At 39.7% G+C, this 13,347-nt stretch overlaps 1 protein-coding gene across 1 annotated transcript in view; it reads left to right on the top strand.

The window, feature by feature from the left end:
* VPS26A (VPS26 retromer complex component A) overlaps positions 1 to 7,519 on the top strand; it is a 28,929-nt gene extending 21,410 nt beyond the window's left edge. The window contains exons 4-9 of the mRNA XM_075258037.1: positions 614 to 770; positions 1,722 to 1,886; positions 2,040 to 2,146; positions 3,792 to 3,860; positions 4,315 to 4,457; positions 6,931 to 7,519. Of these exons, the coding sequence (XP_075114138.1) occupies positions 614 to 770; positions 1,722 to 1,886; positions 2,040 to 2,146; positions 3,792 to 3,860; positions 4,315 to 4,457; positions 6,931 to 7,041 (752 nt within the window). The 3' untranslated portion in view covers positions 7,042 to 7,519. The remainder of the gene's footprint in view (positions 1 to 613; positions 771 to 1,721; positions 1,887 to 2,039; positions 2,147 to 3,791; positions 3,861 to 4,314; positions 4,458 to 6,930) is intronic.
* Positions 7,520 to 13,347: the final 5,828 nt, after the last annotated feature.

Genomic DNA, 13,347 nt, shown 5'->3' with positions numbered 1-13,347 from the left:
TTAATTATTTTGTGGTATGTCTACACCAGGGCTGTGGAGTTAGCCTGACTCAGACTTATAAATGGCTGACAGTCAGAAAAAAAATGCTACTGATCGAATTCCTATGAAAATATGCAACAAAATAAATTGGCCTTGATACTGACTCCACAGCCCTGGACACCACACGTTCTTTGGTAAACTGAAAGTGGATTCAGTAGTGTAGATTAGGTGTATCACTGTAATGTATAGAGATCCACTGTAAAAAAATGGTATAATAAAACCTGTGATTTATGGACCTGTCCCCCCACCACTGCTTGTTTGCAAAGCTGCATCAAGACTTGTCATCTGAGCATGGTTGCCAATTACTGTTGTGGGTTGTGATGTCTGTAAGAGTAAGATCTCACCATTGCGGTATAACTGTTTTTGTAACTGAAGACAATTGGTTAAGAAAAAAATTGGGATCTGTTATATGGTTTTTGACTCAAACGTTTGTTATTTTATAAAGTTTAGGATCTTCTTGTATCCCATAGAGAGACACGTTTCTGACTTTACTATTTTCACTACTGCCGACCATTGATATATTTCCTGTATTTGTGAAGTCAGTAACTAAATCTACTATTTTTTCATGTTGCAGAACTGTTCAATGATAAAAGCAATACACATGAGTTCGTTAACCTTGTCAAAGAGTTGGCCCTGCCTGGGGAGCTGACACAAAGCAGAAGTTATGACTTCGAATTCATGCAAGTTGAGAAGCCATATGAGTCCTACATAGGTTCAAATGTAAGGTTAAGGTATGTATTGTAGTTCTCAAAATGGTAATATATGCAAAGTTATACTTGCATTCATGTTCATGCATGCCAGTCAGCCATGACATAAAAAAAACACTGATAAAAGTGAAGTACGGCTAGGTTCACACCTGCGCCTGCTCTCCACAGAATCTGTTTCCCACTCCGCTTTAAAAATGCGAAGAAAAAAGTTCTACAAGCAGCCCTATTCTTTCCCCATTTTTCTCCCTTTTTGGGCGGAAACCCAGCAGACCCCACTATAGTCTATCGGGTCCACGGGTAACCACTTTTATAGCGGATCAGGTTTCTGGTATAACTCATTCCAGTTTTCTAGCCTAGTAAATCTGTTGCTGGTACAAAATCTTCAAAAATATGTTGTAACTTCTAAGCACCATAAATGTTGGCGTAAAAATAGACAGAAATGTGTCAGACTTCTATTGATAAATGTGCCCCACTGTCTACATGAGCGTCTACATGAGCGTCTACATGAGCGTCTACATGAGCGTCTACTGTCTACATGAGCGTCAGAACTGGATCATGAAGCAATCTCAGGTCAGGTGCCTAACTGGGAAAGAAGGAGCACTTGGATGTGATATGGGGAAAAAAGCAAGCCAACCAAGGCATTGTAAGACGATATTAACATGACCGTGCAAAACCTTGGTGTGACATCCATTTTTTAATGGTCATCGCAGTGTCATTTCTAAAAATAGTCCCTCAAAAGTGCTGACATCCTTTATTTTATCCTTTTTGACAGCCATATAGACTCAGAAGTGATTGTGTCTTTAATATGCGTCACTTGGAGGATGATCTGTTTTTGGTTTCTGCGACTGTACTGCAGCTTGCAGTAATCCATGCGCATGCAGCATAAACAACCCCATTCAGATGCAGAATTCGTTGCTTTATAACCATTGTTGTGTATGATATCCTAAGTCATTAGTAAATTTGGTTGCTTTCCAGGTATTTCTTAAAGGTGACTATAGTGAGACGTCTGACAGACTTGGTGAAGGAATATGACTTAATTGTTCACCAGCTTGCCACATATCCAGATGTCAACAACTCTATCAAGATGGAAGTTGGCATAGAGGACTGCTTGCATATAGAATTTGAATACAATAAATCTAAGTGAGTGCTCTACTTATCATATATGGAAAGTAAAATATGTAAAACTTTTCTCCTACCAACATCAATTTACTTTTAGTTTTCTGCTTTGTCACCAATGCAGTGTGATCTTCACCCTCTGGTTTATTAAGATCACTCTCCTGTTTTGCTTCAAAGGTACCACTTAAAAGATGTCATTGTTGGAAAGATTTACTTCTTACTGGTCAGAATAAAAATTCAGCACATGGAACTGCAGCTCATTAAAAAGGAGATTACCGGAATAGGTAAAATGTATTTCCTTGTATTTCTCAACCTGCTTTATACGGGGCATTAATAATCTCTCTATAGCGTTCGGACAGACAGCGTAGATACAGGTTAGTGGAACTGCTGGGGGAATGGCTGGTAGCAGTTCCACAAAGAACGCTAAGCACTGACTCCTTGTACAATGTAGAAATAAAGTGCATTAGTAAACTTAAAAAACAGCTACAACCGATACAACATTAAAAGGACCCTTACTGCACCGTACAGAGGAATGGGAGTGGAGTCTAAATATATCTGAATCAATGGTCAATCATTTTTTTTCATAGTGATGCCCTAAGTCCCACACCCAGTCCCCACACAGATCAGCTGTTCTAGCAGTCTTTGAGTGCCGGAATCTTCTAGTGGATGGGGAGTGCATGTGGTGCGACAATTCTCCAAAGTATTGGGCTGATAGAATAGCTGATCTGTGTGAGGCTCCTTGGTACTGGATCACAACAGACCACACTGTTGAAATATCTGGTTTGGAGCTTGTAAACCATTTTAGTGCCAATGGCTGCAACTACAAGCGGGCCCCTTAAAGTGCAGTTCCTGGGGTTCTCTGCACTGAAGGCTCTCTAGCTCCTCCCCTCTAATCTAAGTGACAGATTTTATGTGTTGCCATTAGTCTTCAGAGTATCACTTAGAGGGGAGGGACGGGGGAGCATTCGGCTCAGAGATCCTTGAGCACTGCATAGAAAGTTGGCTACCTCCTAGATATTTTGTAATTGTGGTGCTGGGAGCATTAAACTATGGATTTCTTGTTCATGGATGTCCATCGCTCCAGGTATATTTACACTGCTCTCCCCATGCTCTAAGGGTCCATTCACGGAGGAAAATGGTGAGGAATTTGGTATGGAATTTCAGCGCTGAAAAAAAAAAAAACTCCCATTGACTTCTGCTAGCAGAAAAAGGAACCCATTGAAGTCAATGGGAGGCTTTTTTTCAGCACTGAAATTCCTCACCATTTTCCTCCATGTGAATGGCCCCTAATACTGCCAGCAGTTTTTAAGATTTAAAGAGGACCTTTCATGTTGTCATGAATGTGTACTTTTATATACCGCTAGAATTCAGTGCATTGTTGGCTTTCCTGGTAATTGCCCCAGTGATGGAGAGATCAGTGCAGTTAATTTCTGCACTGATATATTTCCACTGTTAGAAGGGCATTTCTCATAGCCTAGCATCATCGCTGTGAGGAACGCCCTCACTAACTGTACTGTAAAATAGCCCTGTATTGTCCTAGAGGAATGCCCAACGATGATGCTGAACTGTGAGGAACACCCCCCCAAGAACAAGTTTATGGATGTTCCTCACAGCATTGATGCTAAGCTGTAAGGCCCGCCCTTCCAACAGTGGGAAAATTATTGGTGCCAAAATTAACGGCACCAATTTTTCCAGTAATAGGAAAGCCGACCGTGCACCGATTTCAGCACACTGTCAACTTTCTAGTACTATATTATACCGCACATTCATAAGGACATGAAAGGTCCTCTTTAAAACTTGATAGACTCCAGGTAAGTCTCTTGTTAGAAACTGTTTTTCATGTTAACTTAGGATTAAATGTAGATTTGTGCATGATACTACATGCCGATTCAGTAGTATGCATCATAAGTGTCTTCTCTTGTATCCTAGGACCCAGTACTACAACTGAAACAGAGACTGTCGCAAAGTATGAAATTATGGATGGAGCTCCGGTAAAAGGTAATCTTCATAATTCATATTAGTTTTTCATTATGACTTTGATTTTTTTTTTTCTTCTTCTCATTGACCATATGACTTTGTGGAAAGCACATGAACCATACTGGGCATACTGGAGCTGCTAAATAACTTCATGATGCCCAGAGCTTTGTGCATGGATCTGTCTGTAATTTTTAGCTCATCAGGTCCAGCATCACCCCAATATCAAATGGGGCGGGAGAACTTAATTCTAAAGATCATTCAAGCAATTAATGTGTTCCTTGTTGCATTAGTTTGTACATTGGGGACCCTACTACATTTTAGTTTTACTACTCTAATCCTATATGTCATGTGTGGTCAGTGAATACTGTGTGCTCTTGACACTCAGATGTAGCATTACATTTCAGTAATAGTTCAGATGTTACAATGCACCACCTATCACCTGGATCGGTCAACTAATTTTTTTGTAACTTTACAGGAGAGTCCATTCCCATCCGGCTGTTCCTTGCAGGCTACGATCCCACACCTACAATGAGAGATGTCAATAAAAAGTTTTCTGTGAGGTATTTCTTGAACTTAGTCCTTGTCGATGAGGAAGACAGAAGATATTTCAAGCAACAGGTAGCCTTTTGTATACTCTCACTTTATGTAAGGTCTCCAATGGGTATTAATTAGAATCTGTAGATTAAACTTTTCTGCTACTCTTAAAGGGGTCTGTCAGCAGAACACAGCACATCAACCCACCCCTGTAAGGGCTCGTTCACATCTGCGCCCGGTCTCCGTTCTGCAGGTTTCCATTTCCTGCACAAAACAGAGGCAGGAGACGGAAACCTGCAGGACTCTTTCTCAACCATTAATTTTAATGGGTGAGAAAGCTGTTCGGCCGTAAGCGGCAGTGAGCGTTTTATGCTCTCCGCTGCGAAACCGTTTTTTTAAATCCGGACACAGAGTCGGAGATGCAGTACTCTGTGTCCGGATTTTAAAAAAACGGTTTCGCGGCGGAGAGCATAAAACGCTCACGGCCGGACCTGGTCTGTGGTTTCTGTCTTCTTGTATGCAGAAGACGGAAATCACAGAACGGAGACCCGAACGCAGGTGTGAACCTAGCGTAAATGAGATCTTTGGAGCATCAAGGGTGTTGCTGTTGATCCAAAAAAAGGTAAGCTGCAATGCCCTTCTTCCTCCAAACAACAGCTCATTGGCATATTAACAAAAAATATCTGCAACGGAGGCAGCGATTCACATGGAGAAAACCCCATCTGATGCAGGTGATCCTAACCTAGCTATAGGACTGGGGTTGATATGTTGGGTTCTGGTGGCAGACTCCATTTAATTTTGCTTCACATACATCATGTCATATTTACCTTTTAATACTGCAGCCAGGAAATGTTAACATTTACATGGCAATGCAAACATTACATTATTTGCAAGGAATGTTGGAGACATTCAAAAACCTATAAGTGTGATAGATGTGGGCCTTGGCTCTGACTAATAGAAGGCAACTCTACTTTTTATTTATTTTTTATCTTAACTATTTAATAGAATTTTATTTTTTCCAGGCTTGTGTCTGTGTTCTGTAGCAAGTGAGGATTTTAAGAGGCTTTGCTTAATTTGTAAACTCCATTTTTGTACATATTATTGCACTCAAATGGTCACAGTCTTATTTATGTCCACATGCCACACAAGCTTGTTTTAAGTGGTTGGCCTGTATTAGAAAAATGGATCTGCTTCTTTCCAGAATCACAATGAATCTCCGCTACAGAGGCTTGAATTGAATAGGGAACAGTTGCAAAACGAGACATATCACATGAACAGCAGTGATGCTGTTTCTTATGCAGGAGAGGACAGGCCTTTTTTTTTTTTTTTTCTTTAATCTATACTCTAGACAACTTCTTTTATCATCAATATATATATAAAGTACCTCGCTGGGCACACACTTCTGCGTTGTTTAGGCGTTACAGTTACTGAGGCGACCATGTTACCCAGTGAGTATCCATATCCCATTCATTAAACTTGGAGTTGCACATGGACCTGATTGACCCCCTCTCTCTCGAACTCAGACCCTTTGACTATTTCAGTGCTACTTTGTGCTTGCCTAGGTCAGAATAGTTTCACTATTAGCGCATTTCTTGCTTACTATGTTCGGGGCTCTGCAGGTTTCCGTCCCTAACTGCCTTTGAGAGGTTGTGTCGTGCAGGCATCTCCACTAAAGGTCTGATTTCGGACATTTATCGTTTATTATCCTCTCCAGAGGGACACCCCTCCTCCACCGACAAATATGACTTTTTGGTCTTTCGCTTTGGCAAGGCAGATTTCACCGGCTCAATGGCAGATCATTTGATCCCGTGCTGCTAAGTCCTCTATTGCATAACCTTCTGTGTTACTCCAGATAAGATTTTAATACACTGGTACCATACATCGGCTCTCCTCCACATTCTAAATCCCAGTATTCCCTCCTGGACCCTTTAGTTTATTTCCTCAACACCCCCCCCCCCCCCCCCAGACCCCTGAGTAAAAAGTCCTCTAAGCTATTTTTATATGTTTGCACTGCAGCTAAGACCCTTATAGCCCTACACTGGAGGAGTACTCAGCCCCCCACAGGCCCCTCCCTATTGGCTCGAGTTAAGTATGTAAAGTGCCTCTTTCCAACCTGTTTATGTCTGGATTATTGGCTTATTGCTGACACTATTTTACTATTCTATTGCTTGTTTTGACTATTTGCTATTGTTTTTGTAAATACACACACACACACACACACACACACACACACACATATATATATATATATATATATATATATATAGTAATATTTTAATAATTAAAAATTACAGTTTAAAAAAAATATATATATAAAAACTAGGACTTGCACATATTTGCTAGGCCTTTTGCCGTCACCATTGCAAATGTATTGCCAGTGTGCTGTTGTCTCTTCATGGCAAATGTTAGATCAGGCAGAGGAGCATACCTGTAAGAACACTAAGATTTTACAAGATTGTGATTTTAGACTCTTATTTTAAGAGATGTATAGTATGTAGATGGGCTTAAAATCTAAATCTAACATCTTTATATGTTATTTTGCTAAAAATCTGAACAGGAGATCATTTTGTGGAGAAAAGCCCCTGAAAAGATAAGGAAAAGAACTAATTTTCATCAACGATATGAAGGCCCTGATCCTCAACCTTCAGCTGAACAGCCTGAGATTTAGAAGTGTGTACCCCCACTACAGATGAAGGACAGAACCAGACAGGAAAAGGCCAAACCTCCGTCAGATTGTCTTCCTTCATCTGACACTGTTCATTGTACCACACTAAACATTCTGCGGGTCTGTATGTAATTCCACTTGTACATATATAAATACCAAGTGCTTTTGCCGAAACACTGGACCTTTCTCAGACTAGCATTTTATATAAGTCATTTAATTTTTAATTTTGGGATTCTGCATATGGAACATGCATCCAGCTTAATCAGATGTCTCACTGTATTCTCATGCATGTAGGCTGGTGAACATTGAAACCAGGGCCTTATTCTGTGTGTCTCTTCATAAGCACTTATTGCATTGTTCATCTCGCTGCCAATCCATTTCTATTTGTTTTGAAAAGGCAGGTATCAAATTACTGTGAATCATCCCAAAATTCGTAGGATTCACTTTAGAAATGAAGGCTTTATTAAACATTTTGAAGACATTTACTGTGTATGCGTCAATTTTATTTAGTGCTTCTTGTCAAAGTCCCATGTGCCATATCTGTTCTGTCTTTCACCTGTGCCCACATATTATTTTGTTCTTTATGTTGGTTCCGTTGCTAAAAAAATAAAATAAAATTGGAATTTAGAAGGTTTTTTTTTATTTTTAGACAAAATAACATAATATTCCTTCCATTCATAGTCCTTTTGAGATATATGGGCAAGTTTTTGTTTTGTTTTTCTGTGTGTAACCAGCCACAGCCCAAAGTGTATTTTGCCAAGGGTCCCTATATTCATAGAAAAGGCAAAGCTATGCACACATCAGAACATTTCTTATATCAGCTAGGTAAAAACTTCCTATTGAGCATATTTGGGTTCTAGAAATGAAAAAAACCCACTGAAGTTCTGAACGCTGGGACTGATCACTAGAACAGAGGGTCCTGTGTTTCTTATTTGAATGGACCAGATTTGGTGCTTGTGTGCTACCACTTTGTCCAAATTCTATGGATTTCTGTACTACTATATCCTTTTGGTCAGACCCCTTAACTATTAAAGAAGTTTCACCACCTCCAGACTGAACTTTTTTGCATCCTTAATAGGTATCACTCCACTTATTCTGGTGCAGCTGGATTTTGTTCTCTAACCCCCATTATTCCTGAGCAGTCAGTTTTGGTGTTTGATATGCTACTTATGCTCTGTGGTGGGTCTGTGGGTGGTCTTGGGTAGAAGCAAACAAGGTGTTGTGCTTCAGAGCTCTAGTCAGAGGTCAGAATCGCTTCCTGTTCCTGCCTGACACCATCCACCTAACAGTACAGAGCCTAAATAGCATGTCAGGCACCAAAACTGACTGCTTGTTGGGAGCTAGATAAATTCCAACTGCACTGAAACCCTTTACGAGAGCAAGTACAAAGGATCCCCCCCCCCCTTCCCTAGTCAGGGCTGCCATATAATATTGGTCAATAACCTTACATTTGTAAGGTTGTACAGGTAACTATTAGGATTATTACGCATTTTTGTTTTTCACAAGAGGTATCTTGATCAATGTTGAGTCCTTATTTCTCAAGTCACATTGTATAAACAGTAGTTGTAAAGTCAGAATGACATGATCCTTAAGAGGGTGCAACTAAAAGCTCAAGGAAAGATCTAGATCTGCTGCATACTGATGCCATAGAGATATCTTGAAGCTGTCTGATTTGTGGTACCTGAACATTTAAAGGTGTTATCTGCTTTGGCCAAGAACAATCCGCTGTAATCCGTGGGGGATTTCCCAGGGAAAATAAAGTATTACACAGTAATGTGTTACTTAAAACAGGTTTGAGTGCGGTTTAGTATAATACAGCGCTATAGATGTGTTTAGTTCAGTGATTTTCTGTAGTCACGGTCTGCACTAGCTAAGTACCTGTAAAATTCACAGGGATGAAAGCAAATAAAATATTTCCTTGACTAGTAAAATAGGTCTGTATTGAAAAAGGAATCCATTCCTCATTTTTCAATCCTTTTTGATATATCTACCTAACAAAGTTTTGCCCCTGTGATGCTTCTGCAGGACAGGGACATCTAAACCAGCCTTACTGCAAGGCCCTTTAATCGTCAGCAGATTTTTGGATATCTTTGAGAGGAGGATAGACTGCAGAAAGATAGTGGTTTGACATGGCCACCAGACACTAGCAGGACATGTCTACTGACCCCATGAGAAACTCATGGCTAGAATTGTATGGGAAAAGTGGCTACAATGATCAATAGATATGTAAGGCTGGCCGTGAGTTTCTATGTGTCAGCCAAGCATGTGCATGTGTGTTAGCTGAGCATTCACGTGTAATAAGGACAGGGTAGTATGCCGCTGCCTCCAAAAGAACAAAATGATTGGGCTAGTTAAAATTGAACATGCCCAGTCCTTCTACCCCAAGACATATGCCATGGGAGCGCTCGACCTCCATCTGATGTGTAAGGCTAACTCATAGCGTTTACAGCACTCGTTTCCTATTTTTTTGGTGAAAGGGAGGAATTTGCTAATCGGGTTTGATAATCTTCCTTTAACTGCACTCTAATCTGCATTTTTAGTTTATTTATAGTGAACGATGGCTAGGCCTTACTCATTATTAAGCCGTTCCATGTTATGATATAATTCTGTTGGATTCTGGGTTAATCTATAGGGAAGAAATTCTGACTTTAGTTAATGTATAAAATTCTCTATTATTCTTAATCATCTAGACATAATAATTGTAATCGTCTATTTCATTATATGATTATGATTACATTGGAAATGACGTGTCTTCTCATTGTTTTCATGCATTCATCATTTGGTTTTGCTGTTTGGCATACAACAGGCATAGCACTTGCATCTTCTGTGTCCTTAATATTGCTAATAAATTATAATCCATTCTATAAGAGTACCCTTAAGATTACTGTCACAGCTATACAGGGAATAGAAGCCAGTGTACAGATTACTGCAGCAAGCGTGCGATAACCAAAATTACTTTCTAATACACAGTTGTTACGGGTTACAGCATCTTTCACGCGGTTATCTATGCACATACACAGGGTCTCCCATAACACAAGTATCTCCGCTTACATCTGTATGTTCCCTGTAATATAACCTCATGACTAAAACCATTGTATATTGCTAGAATCTTGTTTTTCGTTATCAGGCATAATGTCACTATATGTAGGTCTGTATTTTCTTTTCTATTAATGGTAAAAGTCTCAATATACTTTTCACATTCACAGTGTATATAAACTGCTTTATTATATTGTTAAAGTATTTTATATCTACATGTTTTGGGGAAAATACTCCTTAAATAAACTATCTTATAAACCCCATGATGTCCTTTTAATGTCATTTGTAAATGATTTTAGAGTTCCAGGTTACACACTGAGAAAGATAAGTTCTTATAATGATCATCTAGGTGATCATTGTCAGAAATTTATTCCACATTGCACAGTTTTTCGTTTTCTTTTTAGATTTCCATGTAAGGGCTTTCCTTTAGCAGGTCTTAGTTTGTTTTTTTTTGGAGGGGGGGGGTTGTACCATTTTGGAGAATATATGCAGATTTGATCAATCACCTTTTTATTAATTCTGTTTTTGGAGGTCAAGCTATGGAAAAAAAAAAAGTTCTTGATTTTTTTTTTTCTGCTATGTAACTCACAGTATGGGATTATTTTTATAACGTGGGCATTTTTGTACATTGGGAGGTGTCATTGTTTAATTTTTGGCTTTTTGTGTATGTATACTAGGGGAAGGGGTGTGGTTTAACATTTTTATATTTTTATTTATTTATACTTTTGGTCTTGAACCCTAGAGGCTCCTCTCGCTCATACAATATATTGCAATATATGGTAATTTCCCTTCACTTGTACATAGAACCCCAGTAAGATAAGGTAATAACGGGCATTGGAGTCTTCAACACGCTTCCAGCTGTCATAGCAACCAGTTGTAATTGTCAAGGCATCGATTGCAGCTATTAGTAGAAGATGCTTGATATATAATATACCTAGCACCCATTAGGTGTGAGGAAGGCGCAGCTCTTAGGTTTTTTGTTTGTTTTTTTTATGTAGATTGTGAGCCCCACATAGAGCTCACAATGTACATTTTTTCCCTATCAGTATGTCTTTGGAATATGGGATGGAAAACCATGCAAACACGGGGAGAACATATAAACTCCTTGCAGATGGTTTTCTGCCTTGGCGGGATTTTAACACCAGGACTCCAGCGCTGCAAGGCTGCAGTGCTAACCACTGAGCCACCGTGTGGCCCCATAGCGCAGCTCTTAGGTTCTCTCTACACCACCTAACAACACAATGACATAATGGTATATTATATTGTTATATATAATAGTACATTATGTGTTATATATCATAAGGTATACTTTCATGAAGCATTTTTACTGATGCGAGTGGCAGCTTTTCATTGCTGCTTGTCATTTCGTCTTCTGGAGCTGATCTCTATTAGCAGAGATTAGGACAGGGACGTGTTTTATTTGCAGGGTGGTTAGTGACTGATCACATGAGCCAAACAGACTCGTGACTTGCCAAAGCTTACGTTGGTCTGGTAGCTCTCCCATTTGTTCAGAAGACTGATAATTTTAGCAAGTATGGTTTATACTGGTCCTGCCAGATGCTCCACATCTGTTGGTGAGACATAGCTGAGCTAATCTGATGTGTTGTGCGTTATAGCTATATTAATTGACCATGTGCTACCAAAATATCTTGCCCTATTTCTGCTGCTTGTGATAACCCATTGTTCACAATTTTTATTTTTACTTCTTACCTTGTATAAAACTAAACACAAGACATGACTAAGACTTAAGACTAAAAGTACTATTAAGCAGCCCTATGTGTCCAAAAAAAAAAAAAAAAAAAGGAAATTTATTCTAAAATGCTACTGGAAGTATGAAAACGCAGTAGAAGTGCAAAGACAATTTAGGAGGGAGTTTAACAAAGAACCACCTACATGAGTTACCATCACTCAAATTAGAGATAAGTTTGAGGCTAATGGAAATGTTCAGGACATCCATAAGAAGCGTTCCGGAAGACCACGAACCTCGACAAGCCCCATAAAAGAAGAAAGATTACTGGAAACGTTTCAACGAAGTCCAAGAAAGTCTTTGCAGCAAGCTAGTCGTGAGGTAGGGATTTCAAAATCATCAGTCCATCGCATCATGAAAGTTGTCAGTGGAGAAGTTACATTCCAAGATTAGTCCATGCTCTTAATGACAATGATCCAGACCGAAGAGTACAGTATTGCGAGTGGTACTTGGAACAATGTAACGAAGATGCACACTTTCCCACAAAGATTGTGTGGAGTGATGAGGCCACATTCAAATTAAATGGTTAGACTAACAGACACAATTGCACCTACTGGGGACCTGAGAATAACACATGGTAGTGTGGAGGTGCCCCATCTTTCTTCTTTTATGGGGCTTGTCGAGGTACGTGGTCTTCCGGAACGCTTCTTATGGATGTCCTGAACATTTCCATCAGCTTCAAACTTATCTCTAATTCGAGTGATGGTAACTCGTGTAGGTGGTTCTTTGTTAAACTCCCTCCTAAATTGTCTTTGCATTTCTACTGCGTTTTCATACTTCCAGTAGCATTTTAGAATAAATTTCCTTTCTTCAAAGTCAAGTCTGTATGCCATCACTCGGTTTAATGGGTTCAGTCTGTAAAGAAAGAGTAAATAAATGAGTTATCAGCTGCTAAAATGTGTATACGTTTTTTTGGGACACAGAGCTTTACTGATTTCAGGGCAGTTGCGATTTTCCTAAGCAAACAATGGGCAAGGGGTTGTGATTCTGAGCTCTGACAATATCCTCTTTTGGTTGCATAGTATCAGTTATGCCCCTTGTCTGCTCTGGTGACCACTCACTTCATAGAGTCTAATTTGGAAATCTAGCACTGAAACTAATAGCTCTGACTGCACAGGAAAGATGGGGCTAGAGAAGACAATCCAACTGTTAAAATCCATGGAGCAGAGCCTATCAAAGGATGAAAAAGACTGGAGGTGGTGCTGATGACAAAAGGTCCTCAAAATATCAAGTGTGCAAAACAAGAGGTTTAAAGTGGGGCTGTCAACAGAACTCAGCTGGGTGGTAAGGAACGCCCCCTCTGACAGTATAGCGCTACGGACGGTGAAGAGCTATCTATAATTGCACTGATATCTCTTCCCCCGGGGCACATAACGGGAAAGACGACAGTACGCTGAATTCAGTGTGCGCACCGCATGTGCCCGATTACATAAAAGGTTTTCTTTAAAGGGGTTGGCCACTTTCAGACCAATATTGATAAACAGATGTTATTTAGACATGAGCGAGTACTATTCAAAACGGTAGTT

This window comes from Leptodactylus fuscus, chromosome 10 (assembly GCF_031893055.1).
Source record: "Leptodactylus fuscus isolate aLepFus1 chromosome 10, aLepFus1.hap2, whole genome shotgun sequence".
Taxonomy (NCBI): Eukaryota; Metazoa; Chordata; class Amphibia; order Anura; family Leptodactylidae; genus Leptodactylus; species Leptodactylus fuscus.
This window is presented reverse-complemented; position numbering and strand designations above follow the sequence as displayed.